Here is an 18,052-nt window from a genome sequence, read left to right as displayed (position 1 = left end):
AACCAGTTGATACTTTTTTTATCCTAGTTCTCCTTAGAACTAGGATTAGTTCTTAACACTGTCTCTTTTTATGTTCTTACTTTGGTTAGCCTGAAGTTTTGGTAGCTGAGATTGAAATCGGGTCCCTCTGCAGAAATGCAGAGGTGCTTTCACTTTTAGTGATTGCCCTTATCTCTAGACCTCAGCTTCTGTAGTGAGTTTGATCATTCTGTGGGATATATATAAAGAACATCTGTTTCCAAGGAAATAAAGGTTTTAAGAGCCTTGCTTTCAACTAAGAAAACAAAAGTGTAGCCACAACACATATGCATATTATTTTTCATGAAAAGGACTTCTTTGAAATCCAGCTGCGCATTTTTGTAGTTGAATTTGTATTAACAAAATACAAATAATTGTAAAGAATGAAGCTGAAGTTCCTGTTGGAAAATGTTATCCTTTTCAGTATTTCAAAACTGTTATTTCTTATATAATTAGTTGTAGGGCTATTCATAACTATGCTTACCTTCTCTGAAAACATTATAGAATTATTTTTAATGTATTTTCTTTTTGTTTTTTTTTTGAGATGGAGTCTCGCTCTGTCGCCAGGTTGGAGTGCAGTAATGCCATCTCGGCTCACTGCAACCTCCGCTTCCTGGGTTCAAGTGATTCTCCTGCCTCAGCCTCCTGAGTAGCTGGGACTGCAGGCACCTGCTACCACGCTCGGCTAATTTTTGTATTTTTAGTAGAGACAGGGTTTCACTAAGTTGGCCAGGATTGTCTTGATCTCTTGGCATCATGATCCACCCGCCTCAGCCTCCCAAAGTATTGGGATTACAGGCGTGAGCCACCGTGCTTGGCCTGTAATGTATTTTCTATAACAACACAATTTGTCAGGAAATCAGGAATGAGAGACTTCCTCTTCATTGACAGGTATCTATTTATGACTATAGCACAGCTATATTTTTTCACCAGTCTCTTTCTCTCCTTATATTCCTTCTTCTCCTTTTATGATTCCATTTTATTTCTAAGTTTTTCTGAATGTGTCTCTTCATGTCCTTTCTTTCTTTCTTTCTTTCTTTATTTATTTATTTATTTTATTTCCCTTATATCTTTACCTTCACTAAAGGGAATTTTCTATTTCCTGTTTTTCAGCTTTAAATTATTTCCTATAAATATCATACTGTGTGCCAGACACGGTGGCTCACACCTGTAATCCCAGCACTTTGGGAGGCCAAGATGGGCAGGTCACTTGAGTTCAGGAGTTCAAGACCAGCTGGCCAACATGGTGAAACCCTGTCTCTACTTGAAAAAAATACAAAAATTAGCTGGATGTGATGGCAGGCGCCTGTAGTCCCAGCTACTTGGGAGGCTGAGGCAGGAGGATCTCTTGAACCCAGGAGGCAGAGGTTGCAGTGAGCTGAGATTGTGCCACTGCACTCCAACCCCAGCAACAGAGTGAGACTTTGTCTTTAAATAAATAAATAAATATTATAGTAACTACTAGCACTCATTGGGTACTCAATGTGTGCCAAGTATTAGGCCAAATAATTTCTATGTTAACTCATCTAATATCAAAACAGTCCTTTATACTGTTTTATAAATGAGGAAACGAGGGACAAAAAATGAAAGTAATTTGCCCAGCATCATATGCCCAATAGGAAATGGAACCAGGATTTAGATCCAGGCAAACTCCAGAGCCTACTCTCTTAGTTAATACACCATCATATCTATGTATGTATTTAATAGAAATAGTCATTAAACAATCTTTAAACTCCAGTCTTTATTTCCCCATTGCCTGGTATATAGCATAATCCTGTCATGTCATGAGTACCCAGTGAATATTTAGTTGAACGTTAAATGAACTTGAAATGGAAATATTAAATAAACCAGCCAAATAAAATTGTTTTCTACTTGAACCACTGTTTGCAACTTGGGATTAGTAAATATTTTAATTGTTTAAAGATCCAAAACTTAGTAAAGTTATTCTTGCGTAAATGTAGAATTAGATATTACTCTATTCTCCAATTTGCCTTTCACTAGTTATGTAAATAACCAGACACCTCTTATTTTTTATCTCGTTTTGCTGGGCTTCCCAAATCCACTCTACTTTCTGAATTCTCTATTTCTGTTTAATGATGTCACCATACTTTTCAGTTCTCGAAATGCAAAACCACATGCCAGGCAGTTGGGGGGGCACAATGGTATATGAGACTAACATTATCCCTGCTTTTATAGCGCTCATAGTATAGTCTCAAAGGAAATTCAGAAGTACCAACGAATAATTTACACATGTGATGGAATGGGAGGTAAAAGGTGCTATGGAGGGATATCATAGGGACTGGAAAAAGCTCACTACTGTAGAAGTGACATTTAAGCTGAAAACCTGAAAGATAAATCAGAATTAGAGGAAGAGAATAAATGTAAGTGGCCTGAGCAGAGGTGTTAATAACATGTTTGAAAGCCTAGTGATAAGGGAAAAGGCAGTGTACATAAGGAACTAAAGAAAAGTCATTCTGGGTTGGACACGGTGGCTGTCTGTAATCTCAGCACTGTGGGAGGCTGAGGCGGCTGGATCACTTTGAATTCAGGAGTTCGAGACCACCCAGGGCAACATAGCGAAACCCCATTTCTACAGAAAATACCAAAAAATTAGCTGGGCATGGTGGCACACGCCTGTAGTCCCAGCTACTCAGGAGGCTAAGTCTGGAAAATCGCTTGAGTCTGGGAAGCAAAGGTTACAGTGAGCCAAGATTGCGCCACTGCACTCCAACCTGGGTGACAGAATGAGACCCTGTCTCAGGAAAAAAAAAAAGAGAAAGAAAGAAAAGTCAGTCTGACTAGGGCAGAAAACAAGGAAGAAGGAAGTGGTAGAAAATAACGATACAGAGCTAGATACCGTCTATCAAACCGTATTTAAAATGTTGGGCTTTAGTCTAAGGGTAGTAGAAAGCCATTAAAGGGTAAGGGAGTGACATAATCAAAATGTGCATTTTTTAAAGATCTCAGTGACTTCAGAATGGTGAGTTCATTACTGAAAACCTGTTAAAAGACTGTTGAAATTATACAAGATAAAAATAATGGTAAACTAGGATGGTAGAGCAAGGATGGAGAAAAGTGTATTAATTTAAGAATTAGAGAGTTAATGATTGGATGAAGACATGAAGGTAAGGAATAAGAAGAGAATTACTACCAGATTTTGACTTGAGCAGTTGGATGGATATATTTACTATTTACTAAGATAGGAACACTATGGTAAAATCAGGTTTGGAAAGAAAGATGAGTTAAGTTTTATACTGAAGAAGATGTTGCATAGAACTTCCAAATGGAAAAGTCTAGTAAGGAGCTAGATATGTCATTGTAGCTTGGAGAGAAAAGTTTGGACTAAAAATACAGGTTTGAGGCTAGGTATGATGGCTAATGCCTGTAATCCCAGTAGTTTAGGATGGGCCAAGGTGGGAGGATCACTTGAGCCAAGGAGTTGGAGACCAACCTGGGCAACACAGTGAGACCCTGCCTCTACAAAAAATGTTTTAAAATTAGCAAGGCTTGGTGGTGGGTTCCTGTAGTCCCAACTACCTGGGAGACCAAGGTGGGAAGATCACTTTAGTGCAAGAGGTCAAGGCTGCAGTGAGCCATGATTGTGCCACTGCACTGCAGCCTGGGTGACAGAGCAAGACCCTGTCTCAAAAAAATAAATAAAAGTAAATAAAATAATAAAAATATAAATTTGAGAGTCATTAGATACACATGTAGTTGATGCCTTAGGAGTAAATGTGATCCATCACCCAAGGGAAGCATGTAGAATGAGAAGACAGCCTAGCACAAAACCTGAGATTTCTCCCAAAATTTGAGGATCAAGTAGGCAAAGAGCAATAGCAAAGGAGATTGATAAGGAACATTGAAAGAAGAAAGGAGAGTTTCAATGAGAACATAGAAATTAAGTTAAACTAGTTTTGGCTTTAGGTGGTTAGTGTTTGATGAGTTTAACAGAGATAATTTTCTAATAGAGGAGGGGGAGCTAGATTGAGTGATTTGAAAGATATGTATTGCAATTCATTTATGAAATTGAGTTGTGAAGGGAGGGATAGGATAGAGCAGTAGCTGGAAGAGAATAAGCTGGAGAAGGATTTTTTTGTGTGGGGGGGGGGGGGCGTTGCTTGAACAGTATTAAATGCTCATGAATACTGTCCAGAATAGATAGAAGAGTCAAGGGAAGCAAGATGGAAAGGCAGAGTTCATGAGAAGGAAGCAGGGAGAAGCAACACTGCTCTTCCATTAGAGAAAGGGATGGTTGATAATGCAGTGTAGCTGGTGATTTCTTTTTTCTCTGTGAAGTAAGTGGTGAGGTCATCTGTACGGATGAAGGAAAATGGGTAGGTTTGAAGAATGTGAAGAAGGTACAGAATAGTAATTGAGGGGAATGGAGGGTTAGATGACTAGAGAAGTGTTTGTGGGCAAAGTCGGAGCTCAGATTAGATGAATTTTCAGTGTGTTCTGCTGTGTAGTTTTCCTCCAGCATGATTGATACCCCAGATGTGTAAACGCAAAGGTAACCAGTTGAGTTTATCCAGGATTGGCATTTTGCTGTTCCAGTGTACTAAAAGACAGTGGGGCAAAGGGAATTTAGAATTTTTGCAAGAAATTACTTGAAATTATGTGCTACCAGACATAAACTGGATAAGGAGAGATGTTGATGGAGAGTGAGAAAATAATGAATCAATGGACTTGATATTCCAATGGGAACATTGAACAAGTGTTATGGGAGTGAGAGAGTAAGCTCAAAAGATCAGAGATTTGTAATATAGAGGAAATTCATGCGTCAGAGTTGATGACAAGGTCCAAGATATGATTTTTAGGAGTTGAGAGTACATTGAAATATATGAGAGTGTCTTTAAAGATGGGGTCAGAAAATAAGTCTAGAACAATGGATCCTCCTGGGGCTTTGAATTTATTTGGTGTGTTGGTGGGTATTGAAGTAAGGGGCGAACAAATGAGCCACTTTGAGAGTCATCAGTGAATGACAGTGAGTCATCAGAAATTTGGTAAATAGGGGTTGAGCTGAAGGCCTAAGGGGCAGGAGGTTCTGCGTGGTGGGTAGAAGTATTATGCTTCTCACTTGGCTTACTACAATATTCTTACTCAATCTCCCTGTATCCAATATTTCTCCCCTCCATAGTCTCATACATACTTAATAGATAACTCTTAAAGCTGACACTGGCAATGCCACTTCCTTGCTGTAAAGTCTCCAAAAAATTCCTTTTGCCAAGAAACTGAGGTGAAGAGCCCCAGGCTGACATTCAGAGCCTTTGTCGATTGGGCTCACCCTCGTGGTCTGTCTTTCCATCTTTGTCATCTCATCACCATCACCTAATCTTCACTGCAAACAAATAATAATCAACCCCCACTGCCTACAAACACTCCACAATTTCCTGTTATTTCTTACATCACTTTGTTCTTATTCTTTCTGCTGTCTAAAATGCTTTTCCCACATTGCTGCATATTCAGTACATACTGGTACTTCAGAGCCCCAGATGAGATTACAGCTTTCATGAAGAACTATACCCCTTCAGGTCAAAGTCATTTCTCCCTTCACTGGGCTTTAATAGTAGTCCATTTATCCTGTTAATGAAAGGCACTTGCCATTTTCTTATCTGTATTTGTGTGTCTTATCTTCCTAGACTGTAAGCTCTTTGAGGACAGGATTTGTGTCTGTCTTTGAATCTCTTCAGTATTTTATACAGTATAAACATGGAACAAGTGAAAAAACTTCCGAAGTATTGTAGCGTTCATTGTATTTGTTTTATGTTTATCCTATAATTTACTAGTAGATATTCATATTTATCAATAAATGATAAAGTTTGACCTTTTAACTTTCTCATTGAAATTTGTTAAAGTATATATATTATGCTTATATTCACAGCCCCATGCAATCATTCGTCATACCATTAGATCTACAAACAGGAATGCCAGAGCTGAACGGACAGCTTCAGAAATAAATTGTATGTGTTTGGTTTACATTTTCCATTGGTGGTTTTGGAGGGTTGTGCTGCGTGTTCTTGTATGTTTTGTAGAATAAGAAAATTTCAGACTAAGGCTACATACTTCAACATATCAGAATACTTTTAAAATAGGGGTTGCTTTTCTGGTTTCGATGGAATTCCCTTGGTTTGTAATTTCTGAATAATTTTTATTTTCCAGTTATGGACAAAATCATGCCCATTGCTGAAAATCTGCAAGAAAAAAAAGAGAAAATTAACATTGCATACAATCACATCACCCAGAGCCAACCCATAGTTAATATTTTGCCACATTTCTTTCATTTTCCATGTGTATTTTTACATGGCTGAATTTATGCTATGCATAAAATTTCACTTAATAATAGAATTAATTTCCATATATTAGTATAGACTTTATAACCATTCTGTTTAGCGATTGCATTCTGTTTCATTAATTGATATATTGTAGTTAGCCAGTTTACTCTCACTGTACATTTGGGTTGGTTTCAGGTTTTAAAAATCAGATTAGCACTAAGATGAATCTTTCTAAAGGAAATATTTCAAAAGTGAGATTAGTTTTTAATTTAATAATCATTGACAGATGAAAATTTTCTATCAATATTTGTCACCTTAGCTAAATTAATTTAGAACTACAGATTCATAAAGAAGTTTTAGTTCTCTGGTTTATTGCCTTAAATGAATACTTGTTCTGAGAGATTTAAAGTAGTTTATATTAAAATAAGGTTTATGACTAACAAAATCAAATAAAATTGTAAACCATACTAGAGGAAAATAATTCATTAAATATTTGAGCTAATTAGAATGATTGCCAGTGTGCATTTTGTTTAAGTCTGAGTTTTCATAAACCCAAACATTTCTAGCTTTCTGGACATAGCTTTAAAACTCTTAGTCACTAGAGAGTTAGAGTATCTTTCCCTTCTCAGTTGTTTCAATCAGGCCTTTTCATAATTAAGCCAGTAATTCAAGATTTAGTGTCTTTGTTAGTACCTAGATTGATGATATCTTCTTATGCTGTTCTCTCCTTTTATAATCTGAGATGAAGTCTGGGCCTCAAATACTAAAGAGAAAAGTAACAAAGTTGATATTCCATTGTAACATCATATTCTTTATTTTATGCAGTTCTGTAGTATTCCATTAATGTAGTCTATTTTATCTATCTTTTCTCGTATAGTTTTGGGTTTTGTGTCATATTTAGAAGGCTTTCTCGATTCCAAAGTTATCAAATAATTTTCCTATTGTTTCTTCTTGTGTTTTTAGTTTCTTTTTTTAGTATTTAAAAATCTGATATAAATTATTTGGTAGAAGGTATGAAGTATGGATTCAACTTGAGTTTCTTTCTAGATGACTACTCATTTGTTTCATTATTTATTGAAAATGCAATCTTTCTACTCATGGATTTGATATGCCATCTTTATTATATACCGAATTGGCATAGATATTTTAGGGTTGTTTCTGGAAATTCTATTCTATTCTGGAAATTCTATTCTGTTGCATGTCTGTTTTTGTGCCAGTAGCATACTTTTGATTATTATATCTTGATAATATCTGTTAGAACTAATCCTACTCCTACTCTCTGCCCCTCCCCACAACACACACATATGTACCTTGTCACACTTCTTTTTCATTATGAATTTGGCTATTGTGCCTTCTTCCCCACATAAACTTAAGAATCAGCTTATGTGGTTAAAAAAAAACAGAAAAATTCATTGTTTTTACATAGATCTTATTACTTTGGGAGAGTTGACATATTTATGATATTCAGTCTTCTTAATCAAAATAGGCTTCTTCAGAGATAAGATTTAGTTCTTTTATATTCCATAATATTAGCCCAAAATACTAATATCCTCATAGAGTAAGTTCTGTGTGCTTAAAGCACCAGACAAAGCGGTAGAGTAGAAGGTCACTTTATTAATGACTTGTCTTTAAATTTTTGTGAAACTTCTTTTGTATTTATCAGGAATGTTTTACCACTTTGCTTTTGTTTGTTTGATAGATTTTATACTATTTATTTCTACTGTTTTTTGTTTCAGTGTTTTAAATTGAAGTGGTAACTTATATACCGTAAAATGCTCAAATCTTAAGAATACTCCAGGGTAAATTTTTAAATATATACACTCATATAACTACCACTCAGCTAAAAATATGAGTTAGAACATTATCAGAATCTCAGAAGGTTCCCTCATGAGAGCCTTCACAATCAGTTTTCTTAAATTCTATACTCGCCTGCCCTCTCTCTGCCCAGGTGAATTACTATTCTGATCTCTGTCACATAAACTGGCTTTTACCTGATCTTGACCTTCAGGTAAATGGAATTATACAAAAAGCAACTTTTGTTCCTGGCTTCTTTTACTCAACTTTATGTCTGTTAGAGTCATGTGTAGTAATAGTTCAGTTTTCACTATACTGTAGTATTCCATTGTATGACCATACCACAATTTATCCATTCTTCTGTTGATGAGCATTTGATTTATTTCTGGTTTTGGGCTATTATGACTACTGTAAGCATTTTTACAGTGTATTTTTAGTGGACATAAATGATTATTATGAATCACACCCAATCAGTCTAAGACCACCAGGGGCAAATGTGTAGTCCAACAAAGTCAGGTTTACTGACTCCTTGCAGTGAGAGAGAACACACACCAGAGGAACCAAACCATTCAAGATTTCATCAAACAAGGGAAAAGAAATACAGGATTTTGGAAAGAGTAGAGTTCAGGTGAATTTTAAATGATGACTTAATGCAAAGTAGGGATGTATCTGAAAGGGTGAACATCAGATCTCTGCTGTTAAAGTAAACCCGGGAGTATGTTTCCTTGGAAACTTTTTGAAGTGTTGTGTTCAGAAATGCCTTTATTTGAAGCTCTGCATCTGGACTGGAAATTGAGTCTGTTTCTCTGTGTCAGTGATTTAGTCCAGGCAAGAATAGGACGATTCATTCTAAATGTGATTTCATGTAGCAATGTTTCTGGCAGTCAGTGATTTTAGAGAGAGAGAGATTTCTCAGTTAGAAAGCAGAATAACTCAGAGGGGGTCATTATATGAAACTTTACATGTACAAAGTATCCTTGGGAGAAACATTGTTTCTTGTTGACTTTGCATTTGGATTTGTGTCTGTCCTTTCAGCTTTATGAATGGCAAGACAGATTTCCTACTTTCTCAGTCTGATTCAGATATGAGTGTATTAGCTAAATTACCTAATTTTTTTTCTTTTTTTTTTTTTGGCTTGTCATCTGAAGAGTGTATTGGTGGTTGAGTCGTTACCTAGGAAACCAGCTGATTACAAGGAATTGGCACCAAGGGAAGGTAGGAGGTATTCACGAAGAGTATAAGCCTAACAGTTAGTTTAATTGTATAGTTTTAGCTGACTCACGAGTAAATTTCAGCCAGGTGTTAGACTCATACTCCAGACTGACTAAGGCTGCAAAGGGCAATAGTAAGAATAGGGACTCTACAGGTATCATAATAAAGAAGTAACAAGCATCTGTCAACAGTCCAAAACCTCCAGCTAGCAAAAAGTGGGGGGAAATGTGACTAAGAAATAAAGTACTGTTGTTGCAGGTTAAAGTGAAACAACCAGTGGCTCCAGTTATCTTTCCATGCGTCTTGGGCAGACTTTTCATGTAGTTATCAGTTTGGTCCAACTGACTTGGGTGGAAGCCCTCTTCTTTTTGTAGTCATCTGCTTCAGAAGGATTCTTTGTCACCTCTTTTTGAGGTGTCCTGCTGGGATAGTTCTTCCAGCAATTTAAGATTGGCGTATGTCTCTATGTTTGAGAGACATGAATACAGGGATCAACACCCTATTTTACCGTTGCATTAGTTATTAACAGTACCTGGCAAAATTCTATTTATTGAGTTTAGAGGGCAGTTTTCCAGAAGACAGTCTCTGAATTTTAATATAAAGGTTGTTTCAGAGGAAATGCTTCCTGGACCTGTTTGAATGGAAAACTGTGTGTACTCTGAGTTCCAGTTAATAACTGGAAATGTAATAAACATAGTAACTTGAGATGATGGCAGTATTCCCAGATGTATAGGATGCCCAGATTTTGGTTCATAGAGTTAATGAGCTCCAGGGGAACTGCCGTCACTTGTCATTCAGGCAAAAGAGAAAAACAACAACAAAAAACCCTTTAGGCTAAGGAAGTCTCAGGATTTCTGAAAGTTTAACCAACTTCAGTTTGAGATTTCTATTTGTCCTTTTTATCTTACCTGAAGGCTAAGAGTGATAAAGGCAATAGAGATTTTGAGTGAGATGTACAGATGCTCCCCGATTTATGATGGGGTTACATCCTAATAAACCCATTTAAGTTGAAAATATCATAAGTCAAAAAAACATTTAATATACCTAACCTACCAAACATCATAACTTAGCCCAGCCAGCTTAAACATGCTCAGAATACTTAATGTTAGGGTAGCTGACTGGGAGCTGCGGCTTGCTGTCGCTGTCCAGCATCTCAAGAGAGTATCATACCGTATATCCCTAGACTGGGAAAAGATCAAAATTCAAAGTACAGTTTCTACTGAATGCATATCACTTTTGTACCACGAGAAAGTCAGAAAACTTGTAAGTCAAGCCTTTGTCAGTTAGGAAGCATCTATATTGTCTTACAAATCTCTTTAGTAACAGTTCTAGGGAGGTAACTGTTTCTGTCTCCAGAGAAGTAATCACAGATTTCCCAAGTAGGAAGCACAAACTCAAGACACGTTTTTTTTTTTTTTTAACCATTGGTATAGTTGAGGCTTTTCGACAAGCTATATTCATCCTAAAAATAGACTATAATTACCAAATAAAAGCCTATATTGACAGAATAACTATTTTTGGGAAAAAAAAAAACCTGTAACGTACCTGTAAGTTCTTCTACATGAGTATTTTTTAAAGCTGCCAATTATAACCCAATTCATGACATCAACTCAGTTTTTAAAAAAAGATATGAGGTACTGCAGTATGAAACTTCCGTGGGTTTTGTTTTGTTTTTAAGCAATTTGTGATGTGTCTGCATTTTTTCTTTGTATTCTATCTTGGGCTGATTGAGCCTCTTAGATCTGTAGGTTAATATTTTTCATCAAATTTGGAGAGTGCTTGGCCACTATTTATTCAAAATTTCTGCCCCAGTCTCTCTCCTCTGCTTCTGGGACTCCACTTATATATGTAAGAACACTGAATGTTGTCTACAGGTCGTGGAGGCTTTGTACTCCCACTACACTCTTCTTCATGTATCCACACATAAGTTTTTTTTTTTCTTCACTGTACTTCAGTTTTGTTTCTGTTGCCCTGACTTGAAGCTTATTGATCTTTTTTACAGTATTGAGTCTACTGTTCAGTGAATTTCATTTCAGGCAAGCATTTTTTGGATCTAGACTTTCAGTCATATATGTACTATACCTGTATATACACACACATCCATATATATAATTTCTGTTTTTCTGAGCTATTCCATCTGCTCACTTACTGTGTCTATCTTTTCTCTTAAATCCTTGAACATATTTATAGCTGTTTTGAAATTCTTGTCTGCTGATTTTAACATCTGTGTCACCTCTGGGTCTGTTTTTACTAATTTGTTTTCAACTGGTTTATGGTTCCTATTTTCTAGCTTCTTTGGTTGTCTTTTTTAATGTGTCTTGGACAATGTAATACAATGTTGAGCATCTGGATTTTATCCTCTTTCTTTAAAGAGTTAATTACCTGGTATGTCTACTTAATCCTTTCAAGGCTTGTGTCAGGTTTTAGTAGAGTATTCAGCAAGGTCTTTCCTCTGGTAGAAAGCCAAATTTTTCCTGGTACTGTGGGATTTCCAGAAGCTCACAGCGCTCTGTTAGCTGTTTTCTGAGATAACTTGCATACTCTTGCTTTGCCCTTAGTATTCAGCCAAAGACTTAAGAAAACTTCTTTGCATATTTTTGGAGTTCATCCTTCATACAGCTTATTTTTGGGACTGTGCCCTCTACCTAAGCAGCGCTAAATTCAAATCCTTGTTCCGTTCACCTGTTGAGACTGTTACTTTCTCTGTGGGCTCCATTTTCTTGTGTCCTAGTTTGGAAAGTGCCCCCAGGCAGAAAGTCAGGGTAGATATGGCTCTTACCACCATGTATTTTCCTTCTTTTAAGAATCACAGACTTATGGTGTCTGTGGTGCATTGCCTCCAAACAGTTGCTTTAGTTTGTACACACACAAACATGCAGACATATATATGTTTACATGTAGATAGCTGTTTATACAGAAGGGTAAGTCCAATATCTGTTATTTAAAAATGGCCAGGTGTGGTGGCTCACACCTGTAATCCCAGCACCTTGGGAGGCTTAGGTGGGCAGATCACCTGGGGTCAGGAACTCCTGATGTCAGGAAACCTCATGAGATGGTGAAACCCCATCTCTACTGAAAATGGAAGAATTAGCCAGGCGTGGTGGCGGGCACCTGTAGTCCCAGCTACTCGGGAGGCTGAGGCAAGAGAATAGCTTGAACTCCAGAGGCGGAGGTTGTAGTGAGCTGAGATTGCGCCACTGCACTCCAGCCTGGGCGACAGAGTGTGAGACTCCATCTCAACAACAACAACAACAACAAAAAAGTAATATATTATTTTCACATTTTATGTAATGTGAAATGCAGCTCTAGACCTGCTTGCCAGTGTTTCTGGTTGTCACAAAAACAAACTTTAGCTCATCTCTGTTTCAAAAGACTAAAGAGGTTCTTTATGAATAGTAGTAGTTCTTGAATTCAGATGTTTTTTAATTACGTTAAGTCATTAATGAACAAGGACTTTTTATTTTAGATTATTTTTTAAAGTAGATACTGTATTTTATGGAATGTCTTCTAAACTTTTATTGAAAAATTTATGACATACTGTTTTTGTTTAATGTGATGAATTATGTCAGTACTTTGTATTTGCTTTTTACAAATCTTGTTTTTAGGAATAAGGACAACTGGATCCTATTTGAAAGCGCTTTTTAAAAATATTTTGTTTCCTAAGATTGTATTTAGGAATTTTGCATCTCTATGATGCAAGTATGAGTGTTTAAAAAAATTTGGGGGGCTTTTAATCACATTAGATTTTAGAATTTTTAAATTTTAAATACTTTATGAGGAAGTAATAAACCCTCCTTTTCTATGTTTTAGAATATTTTATAGAAAAGAAGTTACTCTTTGAATATTTTGAATAACTCTGAAGTCAGTATGACTAGGCCAAATAAAATACATATTTAGCAAAATATATCAGATTCCTGAATGCCATTGTGACATTTAATTGAACAGAAGTCATTTGTTCTTTTTAGATAGTCTTTAGGTAGTTTTTCTTAGTTCATCTCTGCCGTGAAGCTGTAGCTTAAACCGTCTCAAAACAGAGTGTACAGCGTAGAGAAAATTCTTAAAGTTTTTACTTAGTCATTTATTTTTGATGAATTTTTTAAAATCTCTTTTATACAAAAACTGTTTAATTTCCTGATTCCAAACAAGAATTAAGTAGAGATGTTAGGAACATCCCAGTTTGTTATTTACTTTTGGTAAGCATAACAAAGGGGTACTCTTGTAGTCAAAAAATAACATATTTTTTGTCTTCTTTCCCCTCTTCTTTCTCCCTCCCCCACCCCATATACAAACTTGTCATTACATTTCTGAGATCAACCCTTTGAGATGCTGAGTTTGTACATACCTGTTATATATTTTGCAGTTGACAAATTACAATTTGAACCTCCTCTGAGAAAAGAAACAGAAGCACGAGATGAAATGGTAAGAATTCATTTTTAAAGCATTATTTTCACATTAAGATTTGAGAAAACTCTTTTTTTGTTAGTTGTACTTTGATTAGAAAACAAACTAATATACTCTTTTAAGCATTAATTTTGACAATTTTTCCCGTATTAAAGTTTTTAAAAGTTTATAGTTAGTTTTATTTTTACTAGAGTACGATGTAATACACTATTTCAATCATTCATTTTAACCTCCTTAGTCTTTTGAAGGTTTTACATGATGTTATTAAATACGCAGAATTTGATTCTCAGCTTTAAGCTGTTAGGACCTTTTTTTTTTAACTGATTCTGTTTGTTTTACAGTAAATTCTACATTCTGTATTGCCTTACTATTTTTTAAATGTATTTTATTTGTTAATATAGTTTCTTTTTTAACCATTGCTGCTATTTTGAATTTACTGTTTAGTTACCTCTTTCCTTATCTAAAATGAAAACAGTGGCCGGGCCCAGTGGCCAACTCCTGTAATCTCAGTACTATGGGAGGCTGAGGCGGACAGATCACCTGAGGTCAGGAGTTCCAGACCAGCCTGGCCAACATGGCAGAACCCTGTCTTTACTAAAAATACAAAAATCAGCCAGGTGTGGTGGCATGTGCCTATAAACCCAGCTCCTCAGGAGGCTGAGGCAGGGAGAATTGCTTGAACCCAGGAGGTGGAGGTTGCAGTGAGCCAAGATCAAGCTACTGCACTCCATCCAGCCTGGGCGACAGAGTGAGACTCCGTTTCAAAAATAAATAAATAAATAAAAAGAAAAAAGTAATGAAGCAAGATATTATTAGAGTTAGCCTAACCTAGCCTATTGAGTTCATCCTTAATGTTTGGAAGTAGTGCTCTTCTTACTGTAAATGTTGCTGTATGATAAAACCCCAGTTTCCATGCTAAGAGGGAAAAGTAGTAGCACCAGTAAATTCATGACAGTTTAGTAATATGATATTTAGTTTTCCATGCTAATGGAGTGATGATGTAGATAATTCAGTTGTTTTCTTTTATTGTTTGCTTTGGAATATGCTCACATACTGATAAAGAAGATTTGTCACATTTGAAGCTACGTTTAGTATGTTTATGGAATTTCTTAAGTTCAGGTCGACTGATAATGAGTCATTGACCTAAATATGTCAAATGACAAAGCAAATCTAGCTAGAGATTAAAAAATTGATTGAATGCCAAGAGATGATTAATAATCATGACACTGGAATGTTTTCTTGAATCAAATAAAATGGTTAATACCTGTTACAAAGTAACATTTTAAACTATATTTTTATCTTTACAGGGATTGTCATCAGACCCAAATTTCATGTTACAGTGGAATCCTTTTGTTGATGGTGCAAATACTGGCAAGTAAGTTGTTTTCTAATTTAATAACTATATTTTATTTGATTACATAAGAACAGTATGGGGCATGTGATTTATTCTAATAAGCTTTAATTTGCATTCTTGAAAAAGTTATGCCATTAATGAAGGTAAAGCTTTTGAGTTTTACCAAAAAGCATCATGTATTGATCATTAAGGTTTTTTATTTGTTTTTGTTTTTAATCAGAATATGCTATGTAATGATAATATACTGAAAGGTGAGTCACATGATGTCATGGGAAAAAATACTGTAACAGAGTTAAAAAGCCCCAGTTCATCTCTCCAATATAGTTACCTCTACAATTAAGTGAGGGGGCTGGCCTTCATGAGTTGTTCCTAACCTGTCTGTGTACTGCAATTGCCTACAGAGCTCTTTAGAAATGCAGATTCCTAGGTTCCCACATTAGGCCTATACATTTGGAGTTAACAAACTATGGCAGCCCACAAACTAAGAATAGTAAATACATTTTTAATGGTTGAAAAGAAATCAAAAGAATAATTATATTTTATTACACATGAAAATTACATGAAATTCAAATTTCAGTGTCCATAAATAAGTTTGTTAGAATATAACTATGCTTATTAGTTTATGTATCGTACATGGCTGCTTTCACACTATAACAGCAGAGTTCCATAGTTACAACCACTGTATGCCTTGCAAAACCTGCAGTATTTACTCTCTGGCCCTTCATAGAAAAAGTTTGCCAACCTCTGGTATAGAATACAGTCTTTGGGACTGGATCTAAGAATCCTGAAAGCCGCCTAATTGATTGCAATGACTGTGGATAAATGTGTGGGACCAGTGGACTAGATAAGTGCTTCTCAAACTTATTGACCTGGAGAGCTTATTAAAAGGAAGATTCTGTGCATTTAGAAAAGTTCCCAGATGATGCCAATTCTGCTGGTTTGAGGATCTACTTTGAGTAACAAAAGGTTTGATGATATACCCACTTGAATCTATGGGTCCCAACTCTAAAATTCTGAATCAGTTTTTTAACCAAGAAGTTAATTTAGTTTTTATTACATAAGAAATATAGCAAAGCATAACCATAAAAGTAAAATAAGACTTTGTGTCCACTTTTTAAAATCTTTATTTTATAGACATACAATTTGACAATATGAGTGAGGTCTTAGGTCTTCCTAAAGATTTTATACTCTGCATCGTGATCTGTCTTTTACATCCTCTGTATAGAAACTGATTTTAATACATATTTAATAGTATCTGTGTTTTCGGTTATGGTCATTTATCATCATCTAAATTGCATTTCTTCTTTGTATTAGATCAACCTCAAAACGTGCAATACCACCTCCCCTCCCTCCTAAGGTGAGCTACTTAATGATTTTGAACACTAAATCCTTATTTAAATAATATAGTTAAATTTTTAAAATAATTTTGAGTTTTTTCAAAATTTTCTTAAATGTATTTTAGATGAATAGAGTTTTCTTCAAAAGAAGTGGTTGATGGTGTAAAATATATAGTAAAGAAGATTTCATGAGGAATACAGTATTTTTAATAGCTATTAGAAAAAGGCGGCCAGGCGTGGTTGGTGGCTCACGCATATAATCCCAGCACTTCGGGAGACAAAGGCAAGTGGATCACTTCAGATCAGGAGTTCGAGACCAGCCTGGCCAACGTGGTGAAACCCTGTCTCTACTAAAAATACAAAAATTAGCTGGGCATGGTGGCGTATGCTTGTAATCCCAGCTACTTGGGAAGCTGAGGCATGAGAATCACTTGAACCCAGGAGGCGGAGGTTGCAGTGAGCTGAGATCGTGCCACTGCACTCCAGCCTGGGTGACAGAGCGAGACTCCATCTCAGTAAAAAAAGAAAGAAAGAAAAAGGCAAAAACAGGTTATTGCTTATTGAAGAAAATACTTGACTACATGGAGGGGAAACAGTTCATCATTTATCATTCTTATGACTACAATTTGACATGTTAGTGGAGTCATTTTTCTTGATTGTTTCTAGTTGTTTTGTGGATTTTTATATAATATTAGTTATAAAAATTTTATCAGTTTTAAGGCTGATTAAAAATCACATGGCAAGTTGATAGTTGTGTTGGGCAGTAACTCACCTCTTACTTTGCTCACTTAGCCCAGTGAATTGAACTGTATAGAAGAAAGAAAAAAGGTGCATTTCCCTTTCCCTAAAGACTCTGATGTCTAATGATAACTGTTAAAGTACTTTTTTGTCTTTGTACCACTAGCCAAGGATAAGCAGTTACCCTGAAGACAACTTTCCGGATGAAGAAAAAACATCAACCATAAAACATTGTCCTGATTCAGAAAGCAGAGCTCCCCAAATTCTCAGAAGACAGAGTAGCAGTTGTGGGCCTGTGGCAGAGACTTCCTCTATTGGTATGGCTAGCATTATCAGCAGCCATGGGGTACATATGGCTAGATATTGTTATCTGGGTGAATAAATCAAAGGGAAAACTGAAATGAGAGTCATTTGTTCCTATTTCAAAAAATATATTTTTTATTTAGTCAATCCTATTATAGCTTAAAGCTTTGTAAAGGCTCTTTAATTTTGCATGGATGGGCTATAAATAGATTTCAGTTCACTTCAATCCTAATTTGAATCCTTACTAAATATTTATTATAGGATCTAGAAGGGTGAATGCATGTTTCTGCCCCCAGAACTTCAGGGTCTACAGCAGAAGGTATACCCACATACACATAACATTAGGAAAGACAGTTTATGTATGTGTCTTCTGAAATAATTACCTGGATGTAACAGAAGACCAGAGATTTCTGAGGGAGATAAAGATGGGGAATAAGGAAACTAAGCTCTTGCAGGATTTTTTTTTTCTGTAGAGACGGGGTTTCGCCGTGTTGCCCAGGCTAATCTCAGACCCCTGGCCTCAAGTGATCCGCCTGCCCCGGCTCCCAAAGTGCTGGAATTACAGGCATGAGTGACCGTACCTGGTCCTTCCTGCAGGATGTTAAAGGGTTTGGTGAGCCTTC

At 36.1% G+C, this 18,052-nt stretch overlaps 1 protein-coding gene across 4 annotated transcripts in view; it reads left to right on the top strand.

Moving 5' to 3' along the window:
• MAP4K5 (mitogen-activated protein kinase kinase kinase kinase 5) overlaps nucleotides 1-18,052 on the top strand; it is a 114,011-nt gene that overhangs the window by 70,151 nt on the left and 25,808 nt on the right. For all 4 annotated transcript variants that reach the window (XM_055361462.2, XM_063698294.1, XM_055361461.2 and 1 more), the window contains exons 14-18: nucleotides 5,900-5,978; nucleotides 13,657-13,715; nucleotides 15,005-15,072; nucleotides 16,366-16,408; nucleotides 17,293-17,443. In XM_055361462.2, coding sequence (XP_055217437.1) covers nucleotides 5,900-5,978; nucleotides 13,657-13,715; nucleotides 15,005-15,072; nucleotides 16,366-16,408; nucleotides 17,293-17,443 — 400 coding nt within the window. The remainder of the gene's footprint in view (nucleotides 1-5,899; nucleotides 5,979-13,656; nucleotides 13,716-15,004; nucleotides 15,073-16,365; nucleotides 16,409-17,292; nucleotides 17,444-18,052) is intronic.

This window comes from Gorilla gorilla, chromosome 15 (assembly GCF_029281585.2).
Source record: "Gorilla gorilla gorilla isolate KB3781 chromosome 15, NHGRI_mGorGor1-v2.1_pri, whole genome shotgun sequence".
Lineage (NCBI taxonomy): Eukaryota > Metazoa > Chordata > Mammalia > Primates > Hominidae > Gorilla > Gorilla gorilla.
The sequence above is the reverse complement of the archived record's forward strand: the minus strand, read 5'-3'. Positions and strand labels throughout refer to the sequence as shown.